The following is a 16,268-nucleotide window of genomic DNA, read 5'->3' as shown; positions in this document are numbered from 1 at the left end:
AAAATAGAGTTATGGTAGAAAGCAGATACTTTCTGCCAAAAGCCAAATGACTCCAAGTGGCTTCAGATAGTTGAAAGTCTTGTTTTTGCAGAAAGAAACAATATGAAATCATTTCAAGCACCTTTCTTAAACCAAGAGAAAGAGCTCACAAGCCCCTTTACTTGCTTCAACTGTCCATGGGCAACAGAATTGCCTGGAAACATTTGGCTTTGCCACCCTGATGTTTCTACCAGCTAAGGTTACAGCAGCCTCAAAGAGAACAAGCTACAGGGAAATCATGGTTATAGGCTCCACTGAAGCAAATTCACCCAAGGTCTGAGTAGGCAGTCATACAGTAGGTAGCTGGCTCTAGACACACAGATGTTCATGAAGCTACCTCCTTGTTAGGACCTACCTCTCCCAGAAACCTCTGAGAAGGTCAATGCCTTAATGTGATACACACATCTCAAAATTCTGGAAGATATTGTCCAAGTCCTAGTGCTGGTCATCCCCAGCATCTGAAAACAATCTCACCTAACATGAAAGCATTTGTATTTCCTCTAAATGCTTTGTGAAGTGGAGCACTTTTGGTTAGTTACCAAAAAATGATATCTTTCCATTGTCCTTTCTGGCCCCAAAGTTTCCGTGTTTGGCACCAATCCTGTCCTTACTCTTTGGTGACTCAATCACTTGTTTTTCCAACAAACTCTTTCTCAAGTACTGGGTTTATATTTTTGAAGCTCCTGCATTGTTTGTTTCTGAGCTGCTCTGGCTCATGAAGAACATGGAAACCCAAGTGTCTGGGGGTGGTTAATCCCAAAACATCCTGCCCTTATCACCGCCAACCTGTGCAAATGATCTCCAGGTCAACAGGTCGTCTAGGTGTAAACGCATTGATTATTGGGTATGTGGCTGCAAGGGGGACATAGAAGTAAAACCAACAGCAGATCAGACAGGAGAACAGAAGAGAAAATCCCTATCAATGCTAGTGAAGAAGCAGGACACATCAAACAAGGACTTACCCAAGCAAAGCTCTGTGTCCCATGCATTTTGCCCATTTGTAACTTGGCCTCAGGGTGCCCACACTAAGAGAAATGGCTGAGAAATGGTTAATTCCTGATGGGAAGTGTTTCTTTGGAAACTGGGGTCAGCCCCTTGCACCTTGGGTTTTATTGGTACCACTGAAAGAAGCCGGCCAGTACCAGGTTTTTGTCTTTGGGGTCAAAAAGCACGCTGTGGTTTGCATGTGCCCACAAGTTTAAACCTTGTTCCCCATCAACACAGGGCACCTTTGCCCACGTGTCCTGGGTTTTTGTCCTCTCCTAGCTATGCTGAGACACCGAATGGTCAGGAGGAGCCAAAACCATGCCAGCAAGCTGGTAGATAACCAGATCGGACAATGGCAAAATAGGGCTTAGGGATACTTCCTGGCCCCACTGATGATTTCACATCTACAAAAGTGGAGCCATTTCATGCCTATAAGTGCAAAACTTTAGGCGTGTGAGCCAGGAGGACGTGGGAGTGGTGTGAGAGCATGCCTGAACATAACCAGGGTCACGCATTCACACGTATGTGCTCGCTGCGAGCCTGCCGTCCCCATGGGGAACCCGTCTCGTACTAAAAATGCTTTTGCGTTAATGCATAAATTAAAGTATGACTGCAGTAATAGTCAAAAGGGAGCCCAAAAGAGAACAGAGAAGATTGATTATGTGCATATTTTAAGTGCTTTGTGTCTGTGAATGTTTATTTGAAAAATAAGAGTGAAAGAGAAGCACTGACACCACAAATAAAAATAATATAGGGAAATACATCTCTTTTATTATTAAATTATAGATTAAAATAGGAAATGTGGGGGAATATAGAAACATATATCTCTTTGTGGAGGCTTTCTATAACAATCAGCATAAAATAACGTAGCGGTACCTGACAGCTTAAATAAAGATAGGAGCCTGAGCTCCTATCTACGCATTTATCTCCTCTGATCCAGACAGGGTAAAGAGGCATAAAAGGCTCAGATAATAGCATCTTTTCTGCACACCAGCTCCCAAACGATAGGCAGATTTTATACTCGGTTACTCCACATAATGTCAACATTGTTAGAAAACAAAAGCACCATGAAGGAACATATTTTTTTCCCCTCCCTCTCTTTCACCCTTTTTTCCCTTAGATCTTTTACCTTGTGATTTCTATACAAAACGCTTTGGGCAAGCATTTTATCCCCTACGTCTGGGGATCAGGCCCCGAATTTGCAGGGCAGCAGGACGTGGGACCACGGGCACGAGTGGTGAGGCTCGGACGGGTGCGCACAATATGCACCCGTCCTTCTGCAATATGCGCAGAAGGGGAGGCAGCACCGGCCAATTCACTTAATCCCTGTCCCTTCCTCGCTTCAAGCTGTCACAATAACTATTGTGCCTGACAGCTATCGACCACTGCTTGCCATGCCATTAACCTTTGCCACCCACCACGTCAGATGACGGAGAACAGGGGTGTCACATCTGAGCCGAGCAGCCTGCGGGAGGTGCCAGCAGAGTCCCGGCACGTGCGCAAATGCCTCCTGGAGCTGCCAGAATGCCTCGCTCTACCTGGGCGCTCCCTGCTGTCACATTTTGTCCAGCAAGGAGGCCTTCACCTTGGGAGGCTTTTCCGTGCTCTGGTGGGTTTTGCACTGAAGATCAGCCTGTGCTTTCCCCGCTCCCTGCACCGCCACCAGTTGCTGGTTGCCTCCTGCACCCTTGGCGTGCCCAAGGGGACACTGTGGAGAGCAAACCCATCCTGATGGAGCTCCTGCACATTTCCAAGCTAACATCCATCTCTCTGGAAAATGCAGCCCTCCTTGGAAGATAAAAATGGCACAGGAGCAAGGTCCTGAGCATCACCAAGAGACAACACATCACATTATGTCCACAGTTGTGCTGCTTTGTGATGGTTAACGTCTACAGTTGGTGATGGTTAATGTCTACAGGTCCATCCTTCCCCTTTGGCATTGCTCAGCTGCTTTTACCTCCCAGGAGCAGTCCTGAACCTCCGTAAAGCTCTCACTTTTCCTTTCCTACCCAGGCTTGCAGGCTGCATGGATCAATTTTATGGTAAGAGGCCTTGGGCTCCCACCAGTCTTACCCAGCACTCACGTCCATCCCTGAAGGCCATTTCTGCGGCTCCGCAGACCTGTGTCATGCACTCTACTCTGTCTCTGCCTTTCCCACAGCCACTTTCACACCTACCTGTGGGACCTGAGCATCTTTGGAGACTTGTATGGAACCTATCTAACCTTGCTGGGGGACCCATAAGTTATTCGGGGTGGACAGACTGGCAAGTCTATGAGCTCTACTTAGGAAACCACAGGCTGACTAACAGCATAATTAACTTGTTTACCTTCAGCTGGATCAACTCGTTAGTTCTTACTAGCCTGAGGGGTTTTCTCCAGGGACTCCTATATTTGGCTAGTTGATTTGTTGTGAGAAGAAAGAGTGCTTGGCATTTGCTCGGGGAGACAGGGAAAAGTCTTGGCAGCAGCTACCTGCATTTTTTGGAAAATGCTGAATTTTGAGTCCCAGCATAACAGAAGGTGACAAGAAGAATGATTGTCCAGGCCAGACTTGGAGCCGATCCCTCGGGGAGCTGCCCCTGAGCTCCTGCCTTCCCCACCTCCATTTCCAGGGAGGATGGGGCCAGGTCTGAGGGACAGGGAGGGCTGGGGAGAGGTGGGCAGGATGCGGCCAGCTCTGAGGCACTGAGAGCAAAGTGGTTTTGCTGGAGAGAAGCTGAACCACCTCATCACCTGCTAACAAGATACAGAGCTCGGGGCTAGCCAAGGCTCTTGGCTGACCCAGCCTCATCCCTCACCGAGCCACCTCCCAAATTTCCCCTCAAACAACCACTAAGTCCCTTGGCTGGGCAGCTCCATCCTTCCGTGATACCTTCAGTATGAGTGTGGGGTGTGTGGGGTGCAGGGAAAAAGAGGATGAAGGAGCTCTGCCCAACCTCAGTACACTTCCAAGTGTGCCAGGCACCAGGGTGACCCTGCACCTGGTGACACTCTCACTGTCCTGGAGGATGACCCCTTGTTCATGGATGCACTTAGGATGTTGAGATCCTATACATGGATGTAGTGTTTAATCCTCATGGCCAAAACCCATGGCTCTTCCAAAAAAACAAAACAAAACAAAACAAAAAACAAACAACAACAACAACAAAAAAAAAAAAGAAAAACAAACAAACAAAAAAAACCATTTGCATCAAGCTTCAAGCCTATCCCAAACTGAGGTCTTTCAATTTCCTTTTCCAGCAAAAGTGAGAAAGGAAAACAGCTTAGACATTTTGCTCCTAATGCTCGGCTTAAAACTTTTCTTTCCTTTGCTTCACGCTGTTGCTCTCCCTCCTCCCCTCCCTGCCCTACAGAAGTGTGACTAATCCTCTTCCTTCCCTTGCACTGTTACCTTGAAGGTATTTATAGAGCACGAGCGTGTTCTCTCCCGTGTCTTTCTCCCCTTTTCAACTCCGGATAAATCAAGCTTCCTCAGACTTCTCTCATGTGTCTTATCTTCCGAGAGGTCACGCTAACTGCAACGGCAAGCCAAGAAAAAGCTTTGGTGCTGGAGAGGACACTTGGGAGCTGATACAGCCAGGGCAAAAACCCCACGAGAAACTCCTGATGGGCTCGCCGAGTGCGTGCGCATCCCCGGCCCCTTGCCAGGGCTGCCTGCGTGCACCTGCTTGCGTTAGGAACGGGGATTTATCTGCTCCCAATCAAATTAGGCAGCACGACCGTTTATTTTACGTTATCTCGTGTCACTGACAGCGTTCTGCCTTCTGAGCTGGAAAGAACAGAAAGGAAGATGAACGTGTGGGGCTGAAAGGGATTAAGCTGAGGCACATTTGCCCAGCAGCATCTGCAGGATGGGTCTGAGCAAAGGGCAGTGGCTGGGAGGGAAAGGGTGGCCTCGTGCTGTGTCTACATTAGGTAATTAAACAAAATCAAGGTGCTGGTCCAAATGGCCCAAAGCTGCTTTGTCTGTGCTATTAAATTCCCTTCCCTGTCAAAGCAGAGCAGCCACATGCAAGCCTCCTGCTGCTAATGGTCCTTGGCTTGTGCTGGCTCCTGACCAAAGCCCACGAGATGGCTAGTTGGCCCCGGCCAAAACCATTTCAGGGAACATTTGGTGTTTTAATAGGCTTGAAAATCAAGTCCAGTGTCTCCGAGGGCTTCTGGGCACTGTGTGATTTATTGGTGGCCTCCAGGACCCTCGGCAGAGTCACCCACTTCAGGTGCTTCCAATCACTGCTGTGGCTGGAGCCGTCAGGTCTGCGAGAGAGCTGGGGATTTCCCATTGGATTTCTTTCCTTCTCTTTTAACTGTGGGAAAATGTGTTCACTGAGAGAAAAAAATGGGGTTATCAAGTAGAAAAACAAGGCACTAAATATTGTTTTAGTATTACTTTCCTTATTTTTTTTTTTTTGTTGGTTACACTGAAATCATGGCTGCTTGGCTGTTCCCTCCATCACCAGCTGCTCCTTAGGGAGGAGAAACCTCGGTGGCTTAGGAGGAGTGCATCTCACTGAACTAAAGACAACTAAAAAATCTGGGAAAGGGCTAAAATTGTCACCTTGAGTTTCTTTGTAATCCTTGGAGGCAATACAGATGTGTAGAGAGGGTAGAAATCCCTCTGGACCCAGCTGATTAATCCACATTAATCCAGGAAAAGTCCAGGTGAAAAGCAGGTGGGATGAAACCCAAACCTGCATTCTGCTGGGACCATCTCCAGTGACTAAGAAAAAGGTTTTCTTCCTGCCCAGTGACCCTCTAGGAAGACCAGTTTCTCTTTTTCTAATAAAAGTTGGTAAAACAGAGCAGAAAACCCGAGACTTTATTCTAGTCCTTGTTTTTTGTCCCCTGGAATTATCTTCAACAAGCATTTTATTTTCTGCACTCTATCTTTTATTGCAATTTTTACTGTCCCCGATTTCCCAGTGTTGTTTGGGAGCCAAATTGAACCAAAAGCCTGGTATTTTTCTGTTTTCCAGCCTGCTCCTCCATCAGAGGCTTTTAGTTTTTGCCCACCACGGCCTCTCCCCTGTCTGCGTGGCACATCCCTGACTCCAACCCCTTCTCCTCAGAAGCTCGCGCCTCTAATCCCGGCACGGAGCAGGACTGCTGATCCCCACGCAGGGGATGCAGGCAGATTTTCGGAGCAGATTAGTCAGCAGCTGCACTTCCATTCAGTTCCTGCGTGAGCACCGAAATAAGAGCTCGGTGGCTGGTGTGCGCAGCAGGTGCTGCTGAAAGTCGCCTTGTTTCTGATGCACCGATGAGTAATTTTGATCCCAGCTTGTAGTTAGCTGCTTCACACAAATATCCCGGGTCAAACACTGCACCGTCACCTGCCTCTGCCTCGCAGTAATTCATCCACCATGAAAACATCCCCTGTTTTACGCTGAGATGCAGGGAGTTCGCATCGTTTTCCAAAACCTGAGAGACACCCGGGAACAGATGCCTTAATTCCTGATCCTGGGGGACTGCAAATTAGGAACATTTTGGAGAGTTCCCTGCATTCCATATTGCTGTTTGTTAGAGGGGTTTGGTTTGGTTGGTTTTCCTTATGTTTGTTGGTTAGGTTTTTATTTTTTTTTCCTCTATAATTTTTCCTCCATTTCCAATTATAAGTCATATTTCTGGTAATGCAATAGTATATATGGAGCCCAACAAGAGGCCTGGGCCCCCTTGAGTCAGGTACTTAATTACAAACAGGCTTTCTAGCACACGTTAAGGACTGGCCTGCCGGGTCTGCGGGGAGGAAGAATGAAGCAATATCAGGAGAGGGAGATAAATTTCCTTGCATGGTTCCCATGGGGGTGGTAATTCAGGAGCTGCTTTACCCAGCACATACACAGCCATGCTCCGCACTGACGGAGCTGCCGCTTCACATCGCCTCCCTCGCAGGCTGGGAGTCCAACTCCTAAAGTTTTCCTAGCTCCAGACTTGTTCAGACTTTTACAACCTTCAACTTTTTCCTCTCAGCTCCCAGATTCCCTCTCAAGGTTCATCTGCAACCTCTGCCCAGCCCCTGAGGAGCCCTTTCGCCTCTGCTTCCCACCTCCAGGGCAGAACCAGCTCTGGACCATCTCCTCTTTCCCCTCCCCACACCTCCTGGTCCACATGGAGAGCTCTCATGCCACAAAATTAATACAATTCATAGAATCGTAGAATCATAGAATTCTTTATCTTTCCCCCAATTCTTTTTCTTTTCCCCAAAACAGCAAGTTGGCCCCAAGGACAGACCAGGTCTTGGGGAAGGATCTTCACCTGAGGCTCGGGACATTTCCATTATTTTTTCCCTGCCATTACTGGGGAAATAATCACAAAAGGCACAGGCTTGCACACTGAACTGGAGAAAACATGAGGTTTTTGGAGCACCCAGCCCATTTCAGGAGCTCCTTGGGACAGCACAGCTCATGGCTGTAAGATTTTTTAATGCCTACAAACCCCAACAAGCCTCAAAGGGATCCCATCATCTTCCTAAAGGGGAACCTGCTCCTCTCCCTTCCTTTAACAGATAGAAGTGGTCCTGGTTCAATTCCTACCACGCAGCTCTATTTCCTCCCCTCTCCTCCTCATCCCAGCTCCTCGGGAGGAGGAGAACAACTCCCTCACATCACCGTGGGGGTATCCTATGGGCTGTGGTCACGATGGCCCCCAAGCACTTCTTCCCACCCTAAGACTTTGCCCATGCCCCCCTCCAGAAGAAGAAGTGTCTGGGACAGACTAACGCATGCAGTTCAGCTCTCCAGCAGCCTCACTGGGTTGCTCTCTCTTAAAGGAAGAAGAAACAAAACAATCAGAAGGAAAGAAAAAAAAAAGAAAAAAAAAAAAGAAAAAAAGAAGCTGCCGTGAAATTGCTATAACTCGTGTGTCAAACCCAGGGCATAAATCAACTAACCCTTGCAAGGAGGAGTGTAATTCCTCGCCGTGCAGAGGAAACACTTAGGCAAACTCAGCCTTGTCTGGGGCTTTACACAAACAGGTCAAATGGCTTTGATTCATTCTAAGCCCTGTCTAATAATTCAGCGTGCTGCTTTGCTCTCCTCTCCATTAGGAGACGGCAAACACGCCGTCCTATCCTGCAGCCTTTATTACAGGAGATTCGGCGTGCGTGGATTGATGTCGCCTCCTGCCTTTTGTGACATCTTCTTAAGGTGCCTTCTGCTGTACAGAACGAACATCAAAGGGAAACTCGGGGAGCAAGGGAGGAAGAAACATGCAGTGCTGCAGGAGACATCTGCTACCTATTTCCAGCTTACAGGTAACGGAGCCAGCTGAATAACGCCTGAGAGTTTGCTGTGAAGGCTGTCATGGGGAGATGCATTTTTCTTCACATGCACGGGAGTTAAAATCTCAGAAGAAATACCCAGCCTGTTATTAAGACCTGTTTACCCAAAGTCACAGGGAGAGGCAGCTCTGAGAAGCTCTGAGTTCCCTCTCCAGGAAATTCTGAATCCCTTTGGCTGGAAGAGGGGGCGGGCTGGTTGTAAGCTGAAGGATTGCCTCCATCCAGCACCTGGGGGGCCTGGACACCAGTTACTGGTGATACTGGTGAGCAATGGCCAGAAGGAAAGGCAAGGTACAATCATGGTGGATCTGATATTTTTGGAGGGTCCGGTATGGGCAGGAAGAGAAAAAAATAAATAGAACAAAGCACTCAGTAAAAAAAATAATAAAATAAAATAAAATAAAAAATCAAACCCCTTTAAGATTGATTTGAGTGTTTCTGTAAAACTCTCACGGACAGGACCACATGAACCCTGTACGAGTGGTGGCCCAGGCACCAGGTTTGCTCCAAAAACTCACAGCCGTCATCCAAGTGAAGGCTCCCTTTCCCCAGGGGCTGGAGCTGCCCTGGGCTTCCTTTGCTGTGTTTAATCAAGGATGATGGGATTTCCCAGGTGGCTGCTGCGCAGACATCAGCCAGCCTCGTTTGATGCGAAACTCAAAGCAAAGCCTGATTATTTTGCAGAGATTGTGTTCAATTCATGCTCTCTGAAAGCACCCTGGAGTTCCCCCAGGAGATGAGCGTTCGCTGGACCCCATTCAGATGAGTCTCCAAACCTCAAATCACGCAGACCTGGACTCCCAAATCCACTCCCCCTGCAGCCACCCGAGGAGCTGAGCTCTTCCCATGAGCACCCCAGTTCCTGGTGGGTTTTCCAGCCATTAGCAGCTAAAATCCTCCAAGGGAGAAGATATATGAAGCTTGCATGTGTGAGGCGTCCTGCAAACAAATAGCACGGAGCACTTACGGTTAAAGTCCTGCAGCTTGGACAGAAACATTAATGATGAGTCCTGACTTGAGTTATGCACTTGGCCTTTTGTTCTTTGTACAAGAAGTAGGGAGAGTGAAAAGGAAAGCAAAGCCCAATGGTTTCTCTGGTCAACTCCCAGACCTTTAGCATCTGGACTTGCTTAAAACCCCATAACCGAAGCGGACTGCCACCCCCGTGGGGACCAAGAATAGATGGCTGGGCCCAGCCAAGTATGAAAGATGAGCAATTTGATCCTGCTTTGGGAAGAAGCACCAGAAAGCCTGACTGGTTCTTTTCTCCTCCATAAACTGGACCCATGAACTTGAAACCAGCTGCCTGCACTTGTGTCAAAATGACCTGCCAACCCATATGTCAGCGGTAGCATGGGGAGCGCTGCTAATAACCCTGTCAAGGCACTCAGCAAGGGCAGGTATCACAGGCAGCTTTTTCCAGTTGGACCCAATAAATCAAAACCACGGCACAACTATTTTTTAACCGCGTCTTTCAGGCAAACTGCTTCCCAGATGGCTTCGGACAGGGAGAGGAGCGTGCGCACCGAGGTGCTGCCTGCAGAGGGACATCAGGGATTTGCATGGAGGGAGGGGAAAAGAGACAAGGATCAAGGGTTTCAGGATACATTCAAAGCAATTCTGATCTGGGGAATATATATCTAGTCCAGCAGGACACAAGGAAACACTTTTTCCCTATAAGAGGTGGACCAGGGGTCCAGAGAGGTTTTTTTCAGTCTACATCTCTAAGCATCATTCTCCCACCCAAGCCATCTGCTGCAGGCAGCTAAATCCCAGCTACCACCCCACCAGCTCCCATCAGGTGGACCAGAAAAAGCTTGGGATGTCCAGGACACCCCAGAGGCTATTCCTTGCCTTGCATGGGTGCCATTCCCAGCAGCAGGGAAAAAATGGGGCACTGCTGGGCCCCTCGAGGCAGATCTGCAGTCGGGGGATGGCTTCCTACCAGCTTAGCTTGTCTAAGATGCAGGGAGGTGCTTGGAAATATTCATGAAGACACCAGCCTGCCTCAACACCTGCCAAGCTCCCTTCAGCTCAGCAGGTGCCAGCTGTGGCATCGCTTCTTATTAGACCGAAATCCTGGAGGAGTCACAGGTGATTTCAGTGCAATGTGACCTTAGAAGCTGCCTTTCCTTCCTGCACTCCCATTTTTCTTCCCTGTGGCCAGGGAATCTCCTTACTCAGGGCAAGAGGGGGCTTTATCTTCTGCAAATCCTTTGTGCTCTCCATATAAATGTCCTGGGACCCTGCTCTCCATCACCTTGACCACCACAACCCCTCCTGGGCACACCTGGGCACACTCACCCACAGTCACACCAAAGTCAGTTTTTCTCCTGGTCCACCTCCAGGACTGTCCACCTTTTCAAACCTAGCCTCCCGATTTCCAAGCATGCCTTCACCAGGAACCCAACCCCACAAGTCCCATGTTTGAGCCTTTCCAGGTGTGATGGCCAGCAGAGCTGAAGGGTGGTGGACACGTGCTGGTGGACACGTCCTGCTCCTGTACCCACCATCATGAGGTTCCCACCACTATTCCATCCAGCCTGGAGGTCCACTGCCAGTTGTTGTTACCAGAGGGGATTTTGACAGATGTATTTTTAAAAAATAGAACTGTACTGAGCTGAAGATTGATGGGAACAACCTTTTCTTTGTTTTATTACTTTTTATTTTATTTTTACATGAAATTGTGTCCTTCTATTCTTCTTTATTATCATTTTATCTTATTTTTTAATTTTTAGCAGTAGGACTCCCTTTGAATTTGTTCTCTTACACCTTTAGGCTGAGAAGAAGGGGGTCCTTTTTTTCTTTAAAGAAGCAGAGGGAAAATGAAATCCACTGGAGGGGGAAAAAAATCATGAATATCTTGGTAGCAAAGTATTATTTTTACAGAAACTTGACAAACTTTAGCCACACTGAAAGTCATGTTTAAAAATGACCAGGCAGAAAGTTATAAAAATGAACAAGTCTTGTGCAGAAATGATGAATTTCAGGCACAATAGATGCCTGTGAAAACAGCCAGGAGAGCAGAGAAGACATTTCTTTCTCCAAAAGCAAAATGAACTCTGCTCTCAGTAATTCACAGTAATGATTAGACTTAACTAGTACTAATTTTTACCCAGGGGTAATTATTTTTTTAGGCTCCAGAGCCCTGGAAAAAAAAAAAAAAAAAATGTTTTCTGGGTGTGGCAATATCCCCGCGGAGGAATTTGCACGGTGTCAGGGGACAGCCTGTTGAGGGAGAAGTTTTATTTCTTCTCCGTGCCAGTACGAAGAGACATAAATATCCCGTTCTTATGGATGCAAATAACGGATTGCTCCCGTCAGAACTGACAAAGGCACTAATTTAGGGAGCGTTTCCCTCTCTCATACACACAGATGCTTTTTTTTTTTTTTTTTTTTTTGAGATTTTTTTGCTCTCCCTCTGGGAAGTGAGCTCCCGAACCAGGTGAAAACTGGCCAGCTGATCCTTCATGTTTGATTGCATCTGTGAAGAGGCCGTGGGAAACATATGCCAGAAATGATGCTAACTACCACGCGTGGTAAAACTTGCCAGGTAAACTCAGCACTTGTCAGCAGAAGACAGCCCAGATGCCGCTCCAGGATGCTGCCTTGCGTCCCCCTGCTCCGAAAAGGGTTTGAAATGGTCTGACGGGGACTTTGCAGCAAACTGCTCGGTTTCTATCTTTGTCTCCAGCACATATTTTCATTGCCGTCCTTTAATTATTAGTTTGTCTCTGCAGGGATTGGTGTGCTCTCTGAATGCTGCACAAAACATCGACAAAGCTTTGGGGGTTGGTTAGAAGGATAGTCCTGAATCCTTGTAAAATTAATGATATTCTTTATATTTATATTATTTTATATTCTTTATTATTTTTTTTCTAATCAGTGCCTTCCAGAGTGTTGATTTTCCTCTGTTTTTACCTGACCAGTGTCCTGCGGGTGGCATTTCTAGCCAAGAACACAGATAGAAACAAATATCAGGGGACACCGAGGCAGCAATGAATGTCCCCAAAGCCAAGTCCCTGTCCCTAGCTGTGCGGTCTTACACTGCCCTTCCTGCTGGAACTGGTACATTGTGGCTGCAGGTGAGACAGATCAGGGAGCTGATCTGGCTGAAAAGTGGCTGAGAAAATCAAAATGTGTTCAAATACTTAATTTTGCCTGGTCTGGCTTCCCCTGCGTGCCCCTTCCAGCAGGGAGCTGGGTGTGAAGTGACAGCAGGAGCTCTCCAGCCAGGCTGGTGGTGGTGACACTGCCCTGTACAGCCTCGGAGAGCCCGAATTTCATCAAGCCCTGCCTCCTCCACCCAGCGTCATCCCCAAAATGGGGGACACGCACACCAAAAGCGAGGCTCTCCTACTGTAGCCCACGTGTTTTTTTTGGTATTGGCTGCAGGGGCTGCCAGCACCAGCCCGATCCCCATGGGAGATCCCTGCACATGGAAACGAGCAGCTCTTGTCCATCCATAACCCAAACACCTAGGAAACATCTGGAGAGCAAACGGAGGGCTTTGGATGGCATCTGCTGAGACGGTGCTGAGCCTGCAAGGGTCTAAAGCCAGTTTGGAGGGGATGAGATCCTTCTGGAGAGCCTGAGAGCAGAAGTTGACTACTAGCTGATGGCATTGCTCTGGTTGGGGTGAGAGATGATGAGCGTATCCTTAAATCCTCCCCGCTAATCCCAGTTGCGTTGCTGGCAATGGAGAGCTGGCCATTTGCAGGAGCTCTTTTCTCTCCGTCCACTTTCTCTAGAGAAAATCAATCAGCCCACCAGGCAGTCAATCAGGCAGTCAATCAGTGACTCAGTCGATCCGAACCACTCGCAAAATGGATCCTGCAGAGACCTGGCCTCCCACCCAGATACCCTGGGATCCTCCAGGGGAGGCTGGGACCTCCCCCAGCCCAGGTTCAGCTCCAGCCCAGGCTGAGAGGCAGGAGCTGAACCAGCCTGGGTCCTGTCCAGAGCCTGGGGCTCCTGAAAAGCTCCAGGGCTAGAATGGTCCCTTCGGGGGGTCGCAATCCCCCTCTGCCTTCGGGACTTGCGAGAGTTGCTGCTGGTGACATCTAGTGACAGGGAGAGCGAGCACGAGGAGTTACCTGGAGCTCTGTCAAAGCCATCTCTGCTGAGATAAAATCCCTCCCGGGGCTCTTGCCCAGGACCAGGGCCGGTGCTGGGGTGCGGAGGAGGTCGGTGCGGAGCCGGGATGTCCCAGCCGCCTCCCCAAACCTCAGGACCTCCTCCTGCCCCAGCGGCCACCTGAGGAGGACCTGAGCATCCTACCCCCAGCCTCCTGCTTCAATTAAGCACAGATCCTTGGCTTCGCCGCCTCAAACAAGAGCAAGGGGGAGGAAAAGGAAAAAAAACAAAAACCCTATGGGGAGCTGTCGGGGTTGCAGCCAAAGCGAGGCGGCTCCCAGCCGTGGCAGACCGCTGCCGGGGGGCTGCCAGCTGGGGGGCTGCAGCCCCTTCACGGCCGGCTAAACGGTCCTGGGGCTGGGGGGAGCCCCAGGCTTTGTCCCCGGGATGGGAGAGGGATGGGAGCGGGATGGGAGCGGGATGGGAGCGGGATGCTCAGAGCGCATCCGCGGTCCCCATCGCAGCGGCCCCAGCAGCATCCCACGGGGGACAGCGTCTCCCACCCGCGACGGCGGTCGCCTTACAGCTCTCGTGGGGCTGAGGGATAGGGCTGGGGTCCTGGGAGCCCGCTCCCGGTGCAAAAAGCCCCGCTGGCATCGCAGTTCGGGGGGGACACAGCTCGGCAAAGGGGCACCCGCGGCTGCCCGGGCGCTCGGCGCTGCGCACCCAGCGCACCCAGTACACCCAGTACACCCAGTACACCCAGTACACCCAGTGCACCCAACTCACACAGAGCACCCAGAGCAACCAGCATACCCAGTACGCCCAGCACAGCTGGGGCTGCTACCCCCCTCGACATTTCCCTGTTTCTCCATCACCCCATTGCCCGGCACAGTGCAAAATCCTCCAGCTCCCAACGCCGCCCCCCCCAAGCTCCTCTTCCCCGGCACGAAGTGCGTTCGTTCCCCGGGTCCAGGATCCACCAGCGCACGCAGGACCACCCGGAGCGACAGCAGGATGGGTCCCATCTCTTGTGTCCCGAGCAGGCACTAAAAAGAGCCAGGTGATGCTACCGGGGGGGGGCTGGCGAGTGGCAGCCCGAGGGGGGCGACCACGGTGTCCCCCCAGTCACCCCCCAGCAGAAAGTTGTCCCCCCGCTCTTGCTACTCACCCAGGAGGATCAGCGTGCAGAAGTAGAGGATGCCCCTCATCCTACCGCTCGGCACGGCTCGGATCACACCGACACGGCACGGCACGGCACGGCACGGCTCGGCACGGCTCGGCACGGCTCGGCACGGCACACCTCGGCCCGTGCAGGCGGTGCCGGAGGATGCGCGGAGGCTGGGCAGGGCGGGAGGCGGCCCCGGCCCGGCCCTCCCGGGGCGAGCGCTCACGGCCGGCCCCGGGTCCTGCCCGCAGCCGGGGGGCTCCCGGCGGCCGCGCTCCCCCGCATCCCTCCGGGGCAGCAGCCTCGAGCTATTCCTCTTCTTCTTCTTCTTATCCCTCCTATATTATTATTACGATCGTATATTTTTACGGTATTATTATTTTTTATTATTATTACTCTTTTCCTATTCCCGTGATTGTTATTATTTTTTTTTTCCTTTTTTTCCTTTTTTTTTCCCTCCCCTTCCAGCAGCAAACTTCCAGCCCGAGCGGCGGGGCAGCCCTCGCCTCCTTCCCCGGGCTGCCTCCGCCGTCGCCCCCGCCTCTACCGCGGCCGCGGCCCCGCGGGGAGGGGCTTGGAGGCCCGGCCTCCCTCCTCCCCGCCTGCTCGGCCCCCGCCCCGGGTCCCCCCCGGGGGGGTTTCCCCCCCCAGTTTGTAGATTTTTGGCTCCGGACAGCCCCTGCGCATCCCTGGGCATTTGCCGCACCCCCCGGTCCCCATGGGTTTTATCCCTCCCTGGGGGTCGCAGCACCCCACGAGTCTTAATCTCTTTGCAGCCCCCCCCCCCGGGCACTTGCTGGGGGTGACAACAACGGCTCTGTCCCCTTGGAGATGTGTCCTGGAGCTGCTTGCTGCTGGAGGTACAGCCCTGAAAGTCTTGGGCCAAATCCTGCCCCCACTGCAATCAACAGCACCTGGGGTCTCCTCCAACAAGACCACCTGGATCTCCTCCCCAGACCACCTCTGGGGGTGCAGGTTATGTGCTCCCACCCCCATCACCCCCCACCCTTCAGCCCCATGTCCCCGCAGGTGACCCCCCCTTTAGGAAGCCAAGCAGCAAAACCTGGCTCCTCCAGCCACCTCTTAATCTTTATGATGATGAGTGAGCATCATTTCGCACTACCTCCATTTCATGCATGGAGAGGCTGCGACACAAAATGTGAAGTGATGTCTTCAGGTTCACCCAGTAATTAGCTGACCAGCAGAGTACCGAGCCTCGCTCCCAGCTCAGCACCCTGTAAACACGGCCACCCCTCTTCTTGTTCTTCATCCGAACACAGCCACGACCTTTCAAAGGTCCTTCTCTCTTTTTTCTTTTTTTCTTTTTTCTTTTTTTCTTTTTCTTTTTTTTTCTTTTTCTTTTTTCTTTTTTTCTTTTTTTCTTTTTTCTTTTCTTTTTTTTATTTTTTCCTTTTTTTTCTATTTTTCTTTTTTTCTTTTTCCTTTATTCATTTATTTTCCTCTTTTCTTTTCTTTTCTTTTCTTTTCTTTTCTTTTCTTTTCTTTTCTTTTCTTTTCTTTTCTTTTCTTTTCTTTTCTTTTCTTTTCTTTTCTTTTCTTTTTTCTTCTCTTCTCTTCTCTTCTCTTCTCTTCTCTTCTCTTCTCTTCTCTTCTCTCTCTTCTCTTCTCTTCTCTTCTCTTCTCTTCTCTTCTCTTCTCTTCTCTTCTCTTCTCTTCTCTTCTCTTCTCTTCTCTTCTCTTCTCTTCTCTTCTCTTCT

The 16,268-nt window shown here is 50.1% G+C and overlaps 1 protein-coding gene across 2 annotated transcripts in view; it reads right to left on the bottom strand.

The window, feature by feature from the left end:
- GFRA4 (GDNF family receptor alpha 4) overlaps positions 1–15,086 on the bottom strand; it is a 65,090-nt gene extending 50,004 nt beyond the window's left edge. The window contains exon 1 of one of the 2 annotated variants that reach the window (XM_068679531.1): positions 14,554–15,086. In XM_068679531.1, coding sequence (XP_068535632.1) covers positions 14,554–14,593 — 40 coding nt within the window. In that variant the 5' untranslated portion in view covers positions 14,594–15,086. The remainder of the gene's footprint in view (positions 1–14,553) is intronic. The other variant, XM_068679532.1, reaches the window with a different exon arrangement.
- Between the last annotated feature and the right edge of the window lie 1,182 nt (positions 15,087–16,268).

This window comes from Anas acuta, chromosome 4 (genome assembly GCF_963932015.1).
Source record: "Anas acuta chromosome 4, bAnaAcu1.1, whole genome shotgun sequence".
Lineage (NCBI taxonomy): Eukaryota > Metazoa > Chordata > Aves > Anseriformes > Anatidae > Anas > Anas acuta.
This window is presented reverse-complemented; position numbering and strand designations above follow the sequence as displayed.